General features: G+C 37.6%; 1 protein-coding gene across 1 annotated transcript; it reads left to right on the top strand.

Moving 5' to 3' along the window:
• Nucleotides 1-1,052: 1,052 nt before the first annotated feature.
• On the top strand, nucleotides 1,053-19,123 carry LOC132561263 (deleted in malignant brain tumors 1 protein-like). Its single transcript, XM_060225991.1, has 12 exons — nucleotides 1,053-1,618; nucleotides 4,439-4,589; nucleotides 5,974-6,338; nucleotides 9,589-9,730; nucleotides 11,143-11,339; nucleotides 11,697-11,838; nucleotides 12,504-12,748; nucleotides 13,335-13,622; nucleotides 14,576-14,714; nucleotides 16,496-16,686; nucleotides 18,415-18,532; nucleotides 18,964-19,123. The coding sequence occupies exons 1-12, from the start codon at nucleotides 1,087-1,089 to the stop codon at nucleotides 19,085-19,087; spliced, it is 2,634 nt and encodes an 877-aa protein (XP_060081974.1). The 5' UTR covers nucleotides 1,053-1,086; the 3' UTR covers nucleotides 19,088-19,123.
• Nucleotides 19,124-19,356: the final 233 nt, after the last annotated feature.

The following is a 19,356-nucleotide window of genomic DNA, read 5'->3' as shown; positions in this document are numbered from 1 at the left end:
TGCACATGCTCCACAACGGTTTCCAATGAGGCAGTGGAGACAAGTTTTCTTCACGGACGAGTCTCGATTCTGTCTTTATCGATCTGACGGCCGTCAACGTGTCTACCGACGTCGTGGCGAACGTTTTACGGACGCTTGCGTTGTAGAGAGGGATAGGTTTGGGGGCTGTTCAGTAATGGTGTGGTAAGGAATCTCACACGGGTTAAAATCACACTTGGTTGTTATTGATGGCAATTTAACAGCAGCTAAGTATAGAGATGAGATCCTCCGACCCCATATTATCCCTATCTTACAGCAGCATAATCTAACCCTCCAGCAGAATAATGCTAGGCCCCACGTAGCAAGGATTTGCCAAGTCTTTCTGGCTAACAACAACATTCAACCACTAGATTGGCCGCCATATAGCCCTGATTTGTCCCCGATCGAGCATCTTTGGGACCAGTTGGATAGACAGGTTCGAAAGCGCCAGCCACCCCCTGCTACTCGAGAGCAATTGACCAGAGCTCTGATTGAAGAGTGTGACAACATCCCCATAAGACGGATTAACGCTCTCATGAACTCTATGACCAGAAGAATAAGGGCCGTGACCACAGCAAACGGCGGACACACAAGATATTGATGACTCAGTTCAATTTGAATTTCAAAATCCTACGGGTCCATTCAATTTAATCGTTAGTACCTCTAAACCAATTGTCAGATGCAAAATACAGACTATGGGAATTTTTAAGCTTTAATTTATCTGTAAGTATACAAAATTTCGTTTTAAATGAACCCCGATATCATACTTAATTTCTGGTTTAAAGTTCACCCTGCGTTTCTGTATCCTTTTAGTATATTACGAATATCCTGGCTTAGAACCAGACTTTACCTACTTTTGATTAATCTTAATACTGAAAGCGGACAACTGATTTGCAATTCTATTAATGACAATTTTACAAATATGGTAACCACTTCAATTGAGAGTGTGTAATTCTGGAAATTTTCAGCGACGTTAAGTATCAGAGGTTCTCACACGCATATCCTTTCAGAGGCTGTTTACTTCCGCAGTGTGCGTATCATCAACCATAGTTCGGGACATGATCCACGATGGCAGGACGATGGTCCGTTATTGTTACTCTTTGTCTGATGCTATTGATGCCTGACATCAAGTGTGAACCGCAGAGTGGTTACAGTGAGGACGTCGTGAATACTTTAGCCAGTTGGAACGATGTGTATGAATCAGGGTTTACACTCGTAGAGAAAGAATTGGAAAGCGCTTTTAAGATCATGGAAAGTGAAATCAAAGCGAGACTTAGGAGAGAGATCGCTGATGATAAGGTGGAAGAAGAAAAAAGAGACAATGTAACGGAGGAAATGCAGCAGCTTGTGGAAAGCATGCAAAACCTAAGATCGGACGTCAATGCGCTGTCGTCAAAACATGCCGATTTCGAGACAATGTGCTTTTCTGAATTAGAAAACAAAGAGTTTGCACAGCACCAGCAGTTGGGCGGTTTATTCGACTCTCTACAATCATTTTCAAACGAGATGGTACGACTCGATGAAATGGTGTTTGTTATTTCCGGCACAATCGGCGGTAAAAGCAACAGTACAACCTTACCAAGTGCCACAATTCCAACAGGTAAGTCTAAAGAGAGGTACTATTCCATTAAAGTTATTTTCTTATCAGCTCACCATGTATTTTCTACAGTTCGCATTTAATAAAAGATATGTCCTCATTATACTTTATAAAGATGTTTAAATATTTTTAAGAACATCTTACCAGTAGGTTGTAATGCACTTGTGTTTTACAAGTACAACTGGATTTCGACTATTAACTTTGGACTTGGACAATGGTCCCCTGTCCAAATATGTGGACTTCCATAGAATAGTTAGTTTTCCTCTCATGTTAATTTCCCCCGCAGGTTTCATCACCACAGTGATATGAGACGATAAATGCTACAGAACAATCATACCTTTACTACACGGGATTTCGATAGGTAAAATCTGTGAGGATTAGAACACGTCTTTCTGTAAACATATGGTTGATAGGGCTTACACCAAGCAAGAAAAACATGATACAGTCGAAATAAAAACTAATTGAGCAGGGCTTGGATTTCAGATCTACTATAATAAAGAACTGAGCAATGCCGATATTGAGGAAACCGTTCTAGGTTCTAGTACAATAGACATTTCATATAAAAATACCTTCCCTAGACATCCCGACTCGTACAATTTGGACTAACAATGCTCAAGTGTCACCGTATATTTATCTAAAACAATAGTACAAACGTATAGTCTACCAACATCGTTATCACACACAGAACGTTTTCCTGTATATAAAATATGTCCACTTGACCACCTTATAGATGCTTCAACCACTTAAACACATAAACAACAAGAGACGACTGACATTCATTTCTTCATAGATATAAACATTTTCCCTGACCTAAGCATAATATATTTCGTCCTTCCATCTGCGTATCCGTTTTTGAATGTCAGTGCCACGTTGGGCAAGGAGTGACACCGATATACATATCACTACAATCACACGAATCAGAAAGGTGTGTGATTTAAGACATTTCGTCCATCTCTTGACCATTATGACGTCAGAATTCCCCACCGATGACATCTGTCAGTGCATCTAGTAATAGTTGCTATATATGACTAATTGTTCAATAAAATGCATCATAGAATGGTTTAAATGTTGATGGTCAAAACAAAGAAAACGTAATTTTTTTTCTGAAAAAATATAACATGGTGTGGGATGTCCTGGTAGGTGATATAGTTTAGTCACGGAAAATATAACATGGTGTGGGATGTCCTGGTAGGTGATATAGTTTAGTCACGGAAAATATAACATGGTGTGGGATGTCCTGGTAGGTGATATAGTTTAGTCACGGAAAATATAACATGGTGTGGAATGTCCTGGTAGGTGATATAGTTTAGTCAAGGAAAATATCACACGGTGTGGGATGTCCTGGTAGGTGATACAGTTTAGTCAAGGAAAATATAACATGGTGTGGGGGGTCCTGGTAGGTGATATAGTTTAGTCACGGAAAATATAACATGGTGTGGGATGTCCTGGTAGGTGATATAGTTTAGTCAAGGAAAATATAACATGGTGTGGGATGTCCTGGTAGGTGATACAGTTTAGTCAAGGAAAATATAACATGGTGTGGGATGTCCTGGTAGGTGATACAGTTTAGTCAAGGAAAATATAACATGGTGTGGGATGTCCTGGTAGGTGATACAGTTTAGTCACGGAAAATATAACATGGTGTGGGATGTCCTGGTAGGTGATACAGTTTAGTCACGGAAAATATAACATGGTGTGGGATGTCCTGGTAGGTGATATAGTTTAGTCAAGGAAAATATAACATGGTGTGGGATGTCCTGGTAGGTGATATAGTTTAGTCACGGAAAATATAACATGGTGTGGGATGTCCTGGCAGGTGATATAGTTTAGTCACGGAAAATATAACATGGTGTGGGATGTCCTGGTAGGTGATATAGTTTAGTCACGGAAAATATAACATGGTGTGGGGGGGGGGGGGGTGGGTGGGGGGTCCTGGTAGGTGATATAGTTTAGTCACGGAAAATATCACATGGTGTGGGATGTCCTGGTAGGTGATATAGTTTAGTCAAGGAAAATATAACATGGTGTGGGATGTCCTGGTAGGTGATATAGTTTAGTCAAGGAAAATATAACATGGTGTGGGATGTCCTGGTAGGTGATATAGTTTAGTCAAACAGGCTTAATTATCGACATTCTACACCCATTTCAAATTTTAAAATATTTTCACAACAATTTCGTTACAACGATCACTGTTGTTAGCTCGGATGGAAGCACGCGAGGGGTCTTAACCGTTCGAGGAAAAAGGAGAATCCGGCGATCGCATACCTTTTCACATTCATTCCGGAATATATACCATCATGTTGCCAAACTGGAATTGGTTTGGAATTAGGTACTTTGTTACTTTAATAGTATACCATAGTAATATATCATGATAACGTTGAGGTCACATCAGGAGTTATTTAACCCTCTCTCTGATCATTGTCCTATAAATAATGTATATATAACTCCTTGTGTCAGCAGTAGACTTGTAAGATTTATTTTATTTATATCAAAACTTTATGAAATATAAAGTTTTTTTTATGTATTTCTATTTATTTCTTAGAGTAAAAGGTTATATACCTGGTCATGGGGAATACGGAGTCTGACTTAATTCGTCTTATACCAGGTATTCGACAATACTCCACAACATTTTCCTTCAATCTAGTAAATTTTGTCTTTAAGTGCATTTGTCAATCAGCAACAGTCTTTGTCATGTCTGCAAGGGGTTGTTCAGCTTTTATACAGACACAAGGCTCACAAAGGGCTGTCAACATGGGCATCTAAATCAAGTTTGTGATATGAAGAAAAAAGCGAATAGTTTTTTTTATGATACATTCGTTGTAGAAGGAGCAATTAGGTTGGTGAATGGTTCTACAAAGTATGAAGGTAGATTGGAAATATACCACGCTGGTGAGTGGGGCACTGTGTGTGATGATGGTTGGCAGCAGAACAGCGAGAACAACGGAAACTTGGTGTGTAAACAATTAGGATATAGGTAAGTCACGTTGTTACAATGTAAACAATTAGGGTACAGGTATGTCACGTTGTTACAATGTAAACATTTGGGGTATAGGTAAGTCACGTTGTTACAATGTAAACAATTAGGCTATAGGTACGTCACGTTGTTACAATGTAAACATTTGGGGTATAGGTAAGTCACGTTGTTACAATGTAAACAATTAGGGTACAGGTAAGTCACGTTGTTACAATGTAAACAATTAGGATATAGGTAAGTCACGTTGTTACAATGTAAACAATTAGGATAAAAGTAAGTCACGTTGTTACAATGTAAACATTTGGGGTATAAGTAAGTCACGTTGTTACAATGTAAACAATAAGGATATAGGTTCGTCACGTTGTTACAATGTAAACAATTAGGATATAGGTAAGTCACGTTGTTACAATGTTAACAATTAGGATATAGGTAAGTCACGTTGTTACAATGTTAACAATTGAGATATAGGTAAGTCACGTTGTTACAATGTAAACATTTGGGGTATAGGTAAGTCACGTTGTTACAATGTAAACAATTGAGATATAGGTAAGTCACGTTGTTACAATGTAAACATTTGGAGTACATGTATAGGTAAGTCACGTTGTTACAATGTAAACAATTGAGATATAGGTAAGTCACGTTGTTACAATGTAAACAATTGAGATATAGGTAAGTCACGTTGTTACAATGTAAACATTTGGAGTACATGTATAGGTAAGTCACGTTGTTACAATGTAAACAATTGAGATATAGGTAAGTCACGTTGTTACAATGTAAACAATTGAGATATAGGTAAGTCACGTTGTTACAATGTAAACAATTAGGATATAGGTAAGTCACGTTATTACAATGTAAACAATTGAGATATAGGTAAGTCACGTTGTTACAATGTAAACAATTGAGATATAGGTAAGTCACGTTGTTACAATGTAAACATTTGAGTATAGGTAAGTCACGTTGTTACAATGTAAACAATTAGGATATAGGTAAGTCACGTTGTTACAATGTAAACAATTGAGATATAGGTAAGTCACGTTGTTACAATGTAAACAATTGAGATATAGGTAAGTCACGTTGTTACAATGTAAACATTTGAGTATAGGTAAGTCACGTTGTTACAATGTAAACAATAAGGATATAGGTAAGTCACGTTGTTATAAGATATAGATATTTTTCGTCCCAAAATTCTGATAAATCAATCTGTTCTTGTTGACGAGGTGATATTATGTTATATAGATGGTATGGTGATCATTGATCTTGTTGACGAGGTGATATTATGTTATAGAGATGGTATGGCGATCATTGAACAATATGCAGTGTAATGTAATGTGATTGTTGTAGCTTTGATTTTACAGCAACATTTTGTTTATTTCTTTTGAATCAGCAAATTCGGACATTTGTTAAGTAAAGCTCCATATGGTAAAGGGAAAGGTCCGATATGGATGGATGGCGTCAAATGTGACCAGAATTCTACTGTATTACAAGATTGTATATTTGATGGCTGGGGCGAACATGATTGTGCCCATGAAGAGGATGTGGGTGTGGTTTGTAAGCACTACGGACCATCTACAATTCCATCAACAGAAATCACTCAAGTTCCGCAAAAACCATCTTCCATTCCACCAACAAATATCACCAAAGTTCCTCACAGATCGTCTTCCGCGTTTTCCCCAACAAGTGTCACCACAATGATCCACAACCCCGAATCGACTATTCCAACAACAAGTACCAGTTCCTCGGCAGTGGAAGGTATACTCTGTTTGATAATTATATATGCTCAGTGTTTGTCTCCTTAACAGTACTATAATCGGTACCATGTGAGTAATGTTTACTGTTCACTACGGACAGATGTATGGTTAATGTTTACTGTTCACTACGGACAGGTGTATGGTTACTGTTTACTGTTTACTACGGACAGATGTATAGTTAATGTTTACTGTTTACTACGGACAGATGTATAGTTAATGTTTACTGTTTACTACGGACAGATGTATGGTTAATGTTTACTGTTTACTACGGACAGATGTATAGTTAATGTTTACTGTTCACTACGGACAGGTGTATGGTTACTGTTTACTGTTACTGTTTACTGTTTACTGTTTACGGACAGATGTATAGTTAATGTTTACTGTTTACTGGATGTATGGTTAATGTTTACTGTTTACTACGGACAGATGTATGGTTAATGTTTACTGTTTACTACGGACAGATGTATGGTTAATGTTTACTGTTTACTACGGACAGATGTATAGTTAATGTTTACTGTTTACTACGGACAGATGTATGGTTAATGTTTACTGTTTACTACGGACAGATGTATGGTTAATGTTTACTGTTTACTACGGACAGTTGTATGGTTACTGTTTACTGTTTACTACGGACAGATGTATAGTTAATGTTTACTGTTTACTACGGACAGATGTATGGTTACTGTTTACTGTTTACTACGGACAGATGTATAGTTAATGTTTACTGTTTACTACGGACAGATGTATAGTTAATGTTTACTGTTTACTACGGACAGATGCATGGTTACTGTTTACTGTTTACTACGGACAGATGTATGGTTACTGTTTACTGTTTACTACGGACAGATGTATGGTTACTGTTTACTGTTTACTACGGACAGATGTATAGTTAATGTTTACTGTTTACTACGGACAGATGTATGGTTAATGTTTACTGTTTACTACGGACAGATGTATAGTTAATGTTTACTGTTTACTACGGACAGATGCATGGTTACTGTTTACTACGGACAGATGTATAGTTAATGTTTACTGTTTACTACGGACAGATGTATGGTTACTGTTTACTGTTTACTACGGACAGATGTATAGTTAATGTTTACTGTTTACTACGGACAGATGTATAGTTAATGTTTACTGTTTACTACGGACAGATGTATGGTTAATGTTTACTGTTTACTACGGACAGATGTATGGTTAATGTTTACTGTTTACTACGGACAGATGTATGGTTAATGTTTACTGTTTACTACGGACAGATGTATGGTTAATGTTTACTGTTTACTACGGACAGATGTATGGTTAATGTTTACTGTTTACTACGGACAGATGTATGGTTAATGTTTACTGTTTACTACGGACAGATGTATGGTTAATGTTTACTGTTTACTACGGACAGATGTATGGTTAATGTTTACTGTTTACTACGGACAGATGTATGGTTAATGTTTACTGTTTACTACGGACAGATGTATAGTTAATGTTTACTGTTTACTACTGACAGATGCATGGTTAATGTTTACTGTTTACTACGGACAGATGCATGGTTAATGTTTACTGTTTACTACGGACAGATGTATGGTTAATATTTACTGTTTACAACACAACTGTGAAACGTACAAGTTTACTGATAACGACTGACAGAGGTATGGTTAATGTTTACTGTTTACTACGGACAGATGTATGGTTAATGTTTACTGTTTACTGTTGGTTAATGTTTACTGTTTACTACGGACAGGTGTATGGTTACTGTTTACTGTTTACTACTGACAGATGTATGGTTAATGTTTACTGTTTACTACGGACAGATGTATGGTTAATGTTTACTGTTTACTACTGACAGATGCATGGTTAATGTTTACTGTTTACTACGGACAGATGCATGGTTAATGTTTACTGTTTACTACGGACAGGTGTATGGTTACTGTTTACTGTTTACTACGGACAGATGTATGGTTAATGTTTACTGTTTACTACGGACAGGTGTATGGTTAATGTTTACTGTTTACTACGGACAGATGTATGGTTAATGTTTACTGTTTACTACGGACAGATGTATAGTTAATGTTTACTGTTTACTACGGACAGATGTATGGTTAATGTTTACTGTTTACTACGGACAGATGTATGGTTAATGTTTACTGTTTACTACGGACAGATGTATGGTTAATGTTTACTGTTTACTACGGACAGATGTATGGTTAATGTTTACTGTTTACTACGGACAGATGTATGGTTAATGTTTACTGTTTACTACGGACAGATGTATGGTTAATGTTTACTGTTTACTACGGACAGGTGTATGGTTAATGTTTACTGTTTACTACGGACAGATGTATGGTTAATGTTTACTGTTTACTACGGACAGGTGTATGGTTAATGTTTACTGTTTACTACGGACAGATGTATGGTTAATGTTTACTGTTTACTACGGACAGGTGTATGGTTAATGTTTACTGTTTACTACGGACAGATGTATAGTTAATGTTTACTGTTTACTACGGACAGGTGTATGGTTACTGTTTACTGTTTACTACGGACAGATGTATGGTTAATGTTTACTGTTTACTACGGACAGGTGTATGGTTACTGTTTACTGTTTACTACGGACAGATGTATGGTTAATGTTTACTGTTTACTACGGACAGGTGTATGGTTACTGTTTACTGTTTACTACGGACAGGTGTATGGTTAATGTTTACTGTTTACTACGGACAGGTGTATGGTTACTGTTTACTGTTTACTACGGACAGGTGTATGGTTACTGTTTACTGTTTACTACGGACAGATGCATGGTTAATGTTTACTGTTTACTACGGACAGATGCATGGTTAATATTTACTGTTTACTACGGACAGATGTATGGTTAATGTTAACTGTTTACTACGGACAGATGCATGCTTAATGGTCATTCTTTCGTTGAAGAGATTTTTGTATCGCTCCCTTTATAAGATCCGTCTGTGGCTATTTTATTTATCCTATATATAAACTAATGGGTAGATGTTTGTCAGATGGAATGCTTGGTATGGTTACAATATGTTTATTCGTGGAGTTAAAATATTCCATAAAACTTCAATCGCGATTGATAGAGAGGCTAACAGCATTTTTCTTTGAAAAATGGTGATTATGAAATAGGTTTAATAACAATCCTGCATACATAGCATAATCACAAACCGATAAGCGTACAGACAGGGCCAAAATGATTTTAAAAAACTAGTGTACTGATAATATCATGCTGAGTCTATGTGCAGGAGACATTCGTCTGGTGGGGGGATCGTCCGACGCAGAGGGGCGGTTAGAGATTTACCACGCTGGACTGTGGGGAGCAGTCTGTGATGACGATTGGTTTCACGAAACTAACACTGTAGTCGTCTGTCACGAGTTAGGTTACAGGTATGTCACCACACCAACTAGGTTACAGGTATGTCACCACATCAACTAGGTTATAGGTATGTCACCACGTCAACTAGGTTACAGGTATGTCATCACATCAACTAGGTTACAGGTATGTCACCACGTCAACTAGGTTACAGGTATGTCACCACACCAACTAGGTTACCGGTATGTCACCATATCAACTTGGTTACAGGTATGTCACCACGTCAACTAGGTTACAGGTATGTCACCACATCAACTAGGTTTCCGGTATGTCACTACGTCAACTAGCTGACAGGTATGTCACCACATCAACTAGGTTACAGGTATGTCACCACATCAACTAGGTTACAGGTATGTCACCACATCAACTAGGTTACAGATATGTCACCACATCAACTAGGTTACAGGTATGTCACCACATCAACTAGGTTACAGGTATGTCACCACACCAACTAGGCTACCGCTATGTCACCACATCAACTAGGTTACCGGTATGTCACCACACCAACTAGGCTACCGCTATGTCACCACATCAACTAGGTTACAGGTATGTCACCACATCAACTAGGTTATAGCTATGTCACCACACCAACTAGGTTACAGATATGTCACCACATCAACTAGGTTACAGGTATGTCACCACATCAACTAGGTTACAGGAATGTCACCACACCAACTAGGCTACCGCTATGTCACCACATCAACTAGGTTACAGGTATGTCACCACATCAACTAGGTTATAGGTATGTCACCACGTCAACTAGGTTACAGGTATGTCACCACACCAACTAGGTTATAGGTATGTCACCACGTCAACTAGGTTACCGGTATGTCACCACACCAACTAGGCTACCGCTATGTCACCACATCAACTAGGTTACAGGTATGTCACCACATCAACTAGGTTATAGCTATGTCACCACACCAACTAGGTTACAGGTATGTCACCACATCAACTAGGTTATAGCTATGTCACCACACCAACTAGGTTACAGATATGTCACCACATCAACTAGGTTACAGGTATGTCACCACATCAACTAGGTTACAGGTATGTCACCACACCAACTAGGCTACCGCTATGTCACCACATCAACTAGGTTATAGGTATGTCACCACGTCAACTAGGTTACAGGTATGTCACCACACCAACTAGGTTATAGGTATGTCACCACATCAACTAGGTTATAGGTATGTCACCACACCAACTAGGTTACAGGTATGTCACCACATCAACTAGGTTATAGGTATTTCTCCGTATCAAGATGGCGTCGGTTATGCCAACATGCATGTTTGAATAATGAGATGTTACAGAGTTGTCGATCATTGTTCTACATCAGGACATTTGTATATATATGAAATAGAGTTAAAACAACTGTTTTGTCAGATTCTTGTTATTTAGGAATGTGCTGCTCTGTTGTTTACAGAGGCGGAACGCATCCCCCTCAATACTTTGGTGATAGTAACGTTTCTTACTGGATTGACGATGTTATTTGTCGAGGGACAGAAGAGCGTCTTGCCGACTGTAGATACAGCGAAAGAACCGATGAATCGTGCTATGATCGTGCTAATGGGCAGGTTGGTGTCGTTTGTGATACGGGGACGGAACAATTTGGCAATGAAGGTAAAAAAAACCGTAACAATTCTTCATGTATAACAACCTGGCTTATCACATTTTCACAATGCTAATACTTAAAATTTTCTTTACGTCAAGAAAATATTTCAGTTTCAAGCATATGAAGTACTTTTCTTAGCCACACAATTTACCAGTACGTCATCATCTGTCCGACAACATTGTCTAAGAATAATATTCCACGATTTTTCCGCATAACTACTGTGAAAAAAATTCGCTGTCCGAATAACTTCATTGTTCGAATTACTTGTTTGACTCGGAAAAATTTCAAATGTCTGAATAATTTGTGTGACAAAGAAATAACCTCACCATAATCAGACAATGATAAGAGAGAGATGTGCATTACAGGGGACATCCGTTTATTGGGAGGGACAACCGACCACGAGGGCCGTTTAGAACTTTATCATGACGGTCAATGGAATGTGGTTTGTGATGGTGATTTTGATTACCCGACAAGCTCTGTGGTCGTATGTCGTCAACTTGGATACGAGTAAGTATCATACTGACATACATCTTCACTTTCCACTGGAAGAATATCACAATAATACCTAAATCACTTCACCAATAACAAAATGGCGGCTGCCATCCCCAATTGGTGGCTTGTTTTCAACAGGTCTATTGATATAACACCATAGCAACTCAGAATGTTACATTATCTATTTATGTTGTGACAACTTGACACACGTGTTTGTTGTCTGTTGATATCCTGTAACTTTTGCTAACTCGGACGTCACTTCCAGTATTATACAGAACCGGACTTGTCGGTAACATTATCAACAATCAGTTTACCGTTAACTGTTCAACTAATGCAGCTCATCATAGTTTTGTTATCAATTTTGGTCAACAACAAATATAATATTATTTGTTTTATTCTTGTCCCAATACTGCTTTTGGTGCAAATATCGCTAATAGAATCTACCTAACAATATCACATTTGTATGCATTTCACTTCAATAGTTAAACGAATAATAAAACCATGAATTAAAAGGGTTTGTTGATGAACATGAGAGATAAGATACCATAGCGCCAAACATATCAGCTGTTTCGTCCTTTTAGGCCTTGTCAGTGATATTAATGGCCTGAATTTTAAACTTAGGTGGCTGAAGAAAATCCAATGTCGAAATTTAAATATAATCTGTGTTTTGTTGTCAACAGAGGCATAGTATGGCCTATGAAGCATTACTTTGGCGCAAGTTACGACACCAGGTGGATACAGAATGTTGTGTGTAATGGAACAGAGGAGCGTCTTGAGGACTGTACATATAGTGTAAGGTATTCCGGACCTTGTGAGTCCACTAATGACTGGCAGGTATCTATAAAGTGTGACAGGACTAAACCATTAAATACGACTACAACCGAATCCTCCAGTCAGTCAAAAACCACAACGCCGAACCCGACAGGTAAGTCAAATACCACAACAACGAACCCGACAGGGTAGTCAAATACCACAATGCCGAACCCGACAGGTAAATCAAATACCAAAACACCGAACCCGACAGGTAAGTCAAACACCACAACACCGATCCCGACTGTTTTGCTAATGATATATTTATTTTTCGATTTATACTTAAAGATGTGATGTGGTTTTGAGAGGCATTAATACAATACTTTTCATAAGGTTTTGTTAACACAATGCACCCTTCCAGAAATTACATATCCAGCAAAATTTCCAATTCAGAAATCTCGCACGACTATCTTACTTGAGTTTCAATCCTGGACGAGATGACATAATTTAAAACCTTACGTTTGTCGTTTTAAGATTTCTTGGTAAAGGTAAAGATATTTACTATCTATAGGGACAATGTTTGAAATTTATCGAAATGATCACATAATCAAGGACAGTCATGGTATTGATAGGTATGATAAATAAATGATAAATTCTTCCTATTAGCAATATTGTGAAATAGGTATTACGACTAAGAAATAGAATTGTTCAAAATACTAGGTTACGAACAGACAGAACTAAACAAAATATTTTTACTCCAGACTTCCCACTGCCGAAAAGCTTGCGATTGTTACGTCTACCTATGGACACAGTTAGACTGACCTGGGACGATGTTGGTCATCGCAAAGACTTGTTAAGCATTAATGTGTACTACACTACTATAGCTGGCACGCCAATGGACCAATGGAATCACATACAAGTATCTGCGGAGACCAGGGTAGTAACAATCACTGGACTACTTCCAACATATTCCTACGCGTTCCGTGTTCAGATGAAATACAAGCAGGGCCTAAGCGAACTGTCAGGATTACTGGAATCTTCGTATATAAGTAATAAGTTTAAAATTAAGAAAGATAGTTATTTCTTCCTTTTTCATATCGTTCAGTGTTCAAACACATATTTTAATGGCGTGAAAATGCAATTGATGACGACTAGGAGAGAAATGGAGATAATGTGTTACAAGGATTCATTAGATAGACAAATGAGAAAAAATGGCTACTACTTTATTATTAGTTTGAAAATCATTTAGTGTACATCATATAGTACTGCCTATGGTCTGTTAATGGTCCATACGTTTTCAATTGCTGATAGAAGGTACAACTTAAAAGAAATAGAAATATGTCCCTTTATTATACAAGGGAGACACAAAATAAGTCAGTTTTTTACAGAAAAAAGGAAACCAAGCCTTTCATGTAAAACGTAGTAATGAATGTTTAAGAAGAAAGGCAAATTGATTTTAAAATGGTTAAGTTGCAAGAACGACATCAGCAAAACGAGGAAGGTTATGATTTCATGGTAAAATGCATTGTCTTAAACTCATCGGGGAAGAAACTTATTAATCAGCTAAGGCGTGCTTCTCCTCACCAAACTGTTTTTTTCCCTTAAATATACGTTGTACAATCCTACGTTATTTGACATGTTGATAACATCACCAGTACTACATCAGCCACGATTTGGATGGCTGCATTCTTCACATACTTCGAAAAAGGACAGTTTTCAAATACAAGAAAACATTTGTCGTCCCGGATTCATTTTTGCAATCCCTAATCTATTTTTTCAGGTCTGGATCAATTTTTCAATTCCGGATTTAATTTTTCACTCCTGAATTTATTTTGTCAGTGTCGGATTTATTTTTTTTTCAATTCCGGATTTATGTTTTCAATTCCAAATCTATTTTTTCATGCCCGTATTAATTTTTTCAAATCCGGATTTAATTTTTCAATCTTGTCAGTTCCTAATTAATTTTTTCAGTGGTAATGTGAACATTAAAACATCTGTTTAGGAAATATTCGTCTGGTTGGCGGTACAACACCAAACGAGGGACGAGTAGAAATGTACCACAACCATGAGTGGGGTCATGTTTGTGACGATCACTGGGATGTGAAGGACGCCGTGGTCGTCTGCAGAGAAATAGGATTCAGGTATGCCTATATATAGAAACGGTTGGTTGGATAGCATTTCACCAAGACGACCGTAGTTTGTACTTCAGTTTCCAGTCAGACTGAAAGGTATAAACGGGTTGAGCTATCCAGACTACACCTATTCCGTCACATAGTGACAACCGCTTCTGGCTAGTAAATATGATTCATGCTAGATGATTTTTTCACATTATCTGCAGAACAAAAAAACAAAATAATGTTTATTGTTAAATAGATTTACATAGAACTTTTGATTTTATATAGAAAGGGGCATCATGTAGATTAAGGAAAAAAACCAACCAAAATTACTGGCGTCTTCAATCTTGAATCAAACTAAAAATATGTGTAACGGGGACACATTATGACTGGAAAATAGATCTACACGAACGAAAAGGAAAGACAAAAAAGGTGTTCTGAAAAGGTTAGTTTCTTCGTCTTTAGTTCAGATATAAAATTCAGAAAACACAGGCACGTGTAGATCCACATTACATATAAGATTTAGTTGCCATAGAACAAATGCCTTACAATTTAGAAACTATCTGTGAAGTCTGTAAAAATATAGACAAAAGTTTCCTTTTCCCTCCTTACCAAATGTTGATTTTCCTTCTAAAGCAGGACAAATGATCTAATGTATGTTGGCTCAGATAGAAATATGTCGTTTCTGTGAGTACCATTAGATCAGAAAGCTGACCAGGGAAAAATACTGGTCATCTGTGTGACAAACATATTACTTATATTAAGAGATTGTCATACATATATTCTGTTTTTTTTTTATCTTGCATGATTTATTAGTGAAGTACATTATCCTAGTAATTATTATGATGGCATGTATCACATTAAAACAGGTTCTTTATTGTATGGTAGTATATCATAAACAGTAGAGAAATAGCAAATACTGATACTGTGGTACTATACGGTTACTCGTAAACGTGGTTACGAAATCCTCAAAACACCTGCCACACTACGTGCACGACTTTTCAACACGCAGTCGGGGCTCGGCGTGTGTTATCTTAATTGTGCTAGCATTAGGGTTATACTTCAAATTCTCTGGGGTTATCTCACATTATCATCATCACAGCACTTCTGACTACTCTCCACTCTATCCATTACAACATGGAGAAAAGACTACTGCTGTTTACAGCGGGTCTATCAGAGAGGGATACCAATAAATAAGGCACGGGAGGTAGGGTGGCGTAGTGGTAACGCACTCGCCTTTCACCTAGCCGTCCCGGGTTCGACTCCTGGAACGGATGGGGTACCTGCCCGACAACGTGGGTTTTCCCCTGGTATTCCGGTTCCCTCCCACAATAAGAACCCTCGCGCGCTTACATCCGGGCCAACAAGAGTTATTAGTATAAGTTGAAATAACTTGTTTCGCAATTGTTGTAAAATAAATAAAGTTTATAGTAAGGCACGGTATGGCGGTTCTGTGGTGATCAGTAGTGTATCCACATCGTCAACAATGATATGGATCATTTCTAAGGTAAGTGAAATTAAGATACTAGTAGTGCGTGGGTAGTAAACAAGTTTTAGTGATCTATCGTGGGTAGTAAACAAGTTTTAGTGATCTATCGTGGGTAGCTTTAGTGATCTATCGTGGGTAGCTTTAGTGATCTATCGTGGGTAGTTTTAGTGATCTATCGTGGGTAGTTTTAGTGATCTATCGCTATGTAAGATTTTATTCAAGGTTATATATTGTTTTCTGTTAATTTGTTTTTTCAAAGTAAAAAATTGTATAAAGCATAACAATCGGTATGACTAATCCCAGATTATTTTGTCTCCAGTGGAGGGGAACCCGTTCTCGGATCTCATTATGGTAAAGGCAATAGCCCTATAGTGCTGGCTGATGTGTCTTGTTCCGGCCAGGAAGAAAATATGGCAGAGTGTCCGTTCGCAGTCCTGGCCATAAATACATGTGGACAAAGCGAGACTGCAAGTGTCAGATGTGATCCGTTTACACCAGATACAGATACAGGTTTGTCACCTTATTTGTTAAAAAAAAAAAAAAAATCACAAATATGGCAACATCGTCATAATCCAAACTCATATTCCATAAAACTAGAGCAAAAAAATGAACAAATGAAAGATTTACACGGGGACTCCTGAAAAATTGCGATGAGAATATGGCCAGCTGTACCGGAAGAGTAAGCGTCTTCTGCTTCATCGCCGACAACCGCCATGTAAATCTTGGTTAATACAAGTTAGTAATGTCACATTCTCAAATGAGAACGAAGTATACAACAACGAAACCAACAGGCAGACTAAAGTTAGTACCATATGTATACACTACAATACCGGCAGAGACAGCGATAACCGCATATCTGGTATCGGGTAAAGAAGGCTGCCCTGATAGGTTCAAACGTATCTATATACTTAATACATTAATGGTAAAATTCTAAACGTTTTTGGGCTATAGAATGGATACTTTCGGTTTCAGATTTCCCCTTTTCTGTCATTAATGTAGTTAAAATTATGATGTGCGTCCAGACATCAGAATTGCTTTGTTCTGGAATCATGTTTTGATTGATTTAGTAAGCAAACCTGCTGCAAAAAGTATCTTTTTGGAACGGACAGAGTTGCAAGGAACAACAATCTTCATCATTTGAATTTTTAATCAGGAATCCATTGATGGAGATTCAAAATATGTATTAAAAACTGCAAGGTGTGATAACATCAGATTCCACCATCAGCTCCGGGTATAGGTCAGACTATGTGCCTTGAATACATAGAGTGATAGAATCATTCCTCCCTTTTGAGGCGAGATAGGGATCTCAACCTGGGGAAAAAGATGATTAAGTTTCGTGTTCGTAACTTCATCACTCATCTTTTTCTTTTGTTGTCCAAATGATTTCCATCATTGACATGGCGCCTGAAATATGAATCATCATGCCTTGTACTTAGGACGAGAGTGAAGCCTCAGTTGTGACCAAAAGTCTATACGCTCTGGTAGAATATCCATTATTCTAGATGCCTACATATGGTTGACTGTTTTCCTCCACCTCTTGCACAAACGATTGGTTAACACAGTGATAATTAAGCAACAACACTGCTGTTTATTTATATATGACATACATATAAACTGAAGCCATATCAAACATCAGAAAAAGTATAGTATACCATTGGTATACATCAGATTTAAAGCACAATGTCATCTCTTAAGCAGAGGCTGGGGTAATTACAGATTTTGTTCATCAGATAGAGTAAGTTGTATCATCATGGAAAAAGACAAATAATGCTATGACGGAGTTTTCATTGTGACGTCATAATGTAACGCCATAGCTAATTGTGTAAGATCTGAACACTGTGCCTGTTTAGTTATGATAAGATCTGAACACTGTATCTGGTTAGTTATGATAAGATCTGAACACTGTATATGGTTAGTTATGATAAGATCTGAACACTGTATCTGGTTAGTTATGATAAGATCTGAACACTGTCTCTGGTTAGTTATGATAAGATCTGAACACTGTCTCTGGTTAGTTATGATAAGATCTGAACACTGTCTCTGGTTAGTTATGATAAGATCTAAACACTGTATCTGGTTAGTTATGATAAGATCTAAACACTGTCTCTGGTAAGTTATGATAAGATCTAAACACTGTCTCTGGTTAGTTATGATAAGATCTGAACACTGTATACGATATATAATTGATCTGCATTTCCGATAATGACACAGTAAAATGTTATACTTCTCTCAAAACAGGCGAAACAGGAAAAGAGATGATTTGCGACCTCAATGAAGTTGAAAAGTGTTCCGATTATATCGCACACCTAGGACCTGAATTAAACGGAACTGGCAGCATTAGTGCCAAACTGTGCGAGTAAGTACACACACATAGACTATTGACAGATAATAGGTTTCAGAAATAAGTATGGGTACACTCGGTTATTGTCTCCTTCAAGATCTGCCAATCTCTCTGACTGTGGACCTAGGTCAATAAAGTAGGTAACAATCTATGTGTGATGCCATCTCTTCCAGTTCCTAAACTTGCATGATTCTTAATGAGTTGTTGTTCTTAATATTTTGTTTCTCGTGGAGCAGCTTGCTTTCTGTCTACATTACTGTTCCAGGGATCTACCACTTCTCTCCTCAATTATTATTTTTTAGACAATCAATAATTATCAATTTTCATTCGGATATAATACATGAATGTGTTCTATAACATCAAGATAGATAAACTTTAAAGATAAAGTAATAGTAATAGTAAAGTGTCACATGTTGATTTGTTTCGCCCTTGTTTTCCCGATAAAGGCAAACTTACCCTACCTTCGTCTCATGTCTCCATGACCTTCCTCGAAGCTGCAAAAGCGCCGAAGCCTTCAGCTCAATGAATCTGATGTACCAGCAGTTTCGTCTAAAGTGTTTACAAGTTTAAGAAAGGAATCTTGACCGAATCGTTAAATTGTAGAAAGTGATCATCTGTGATTGGAGGGCACACATAGAATTAGAGACTCTATAGCTGTGATTGGAGGGCACACACAGAATTAGAGACTCTATAGCTGTGATTGGAGGGCACACACAGAATTAGAGACTCTATAGCTGTGATTGGAGGGCACACACAGAATTAGAGACTCTATAGCTGTGATTGGAGGGCACACACAGAATTAGAGACTCTATAGCTGTGATTGGAGGGCACACACAGAA

Source organism: Ylistrum balloti, unplaced genomic scaffold (assembly GCF_031769215.1).
Source record: "Ylistrum balloti isolate Yb309-2 unplaced genomic scaffold, AGI_CSIRO_Ybal_v1 Utg371186, whole genome shotgun sequence".
Taxonomy (NCBI): Eukaryota; Metazoa; Mollusca; class Bivalvia; order Pectinida; family Pectinidae; genus Ylistrum; species Ylistrum balloti.
This window is presented reverse-complemented; position numbering and strand designations above follow the sequence as displayed.

Excerpts from the sequence above, each read along its gene's own strand:
- LOC132561263 (XM_060225991.1), top strand. The coding sequence starts at position 1,087 with ATGGCAGGACGATGGTCCGTTATTGTTACTCTTTGTCTGATGCTATTG. Across the intron at positions 11,340-11,696 it reads GGAACAATTTGGCAATGAAG|GGGACATCCGTTTATTGGGA; the intron begins GTAAAAAAAACC and ends TGTGCATTACAG. Across the intron at positions 16,687-18,414 it reads TACACCAGATACAGATACAG|GCGAAACAGGAAAAGAGATG; the intron begins GTTTGTCACCTT and ends CTCTCAAAACAG.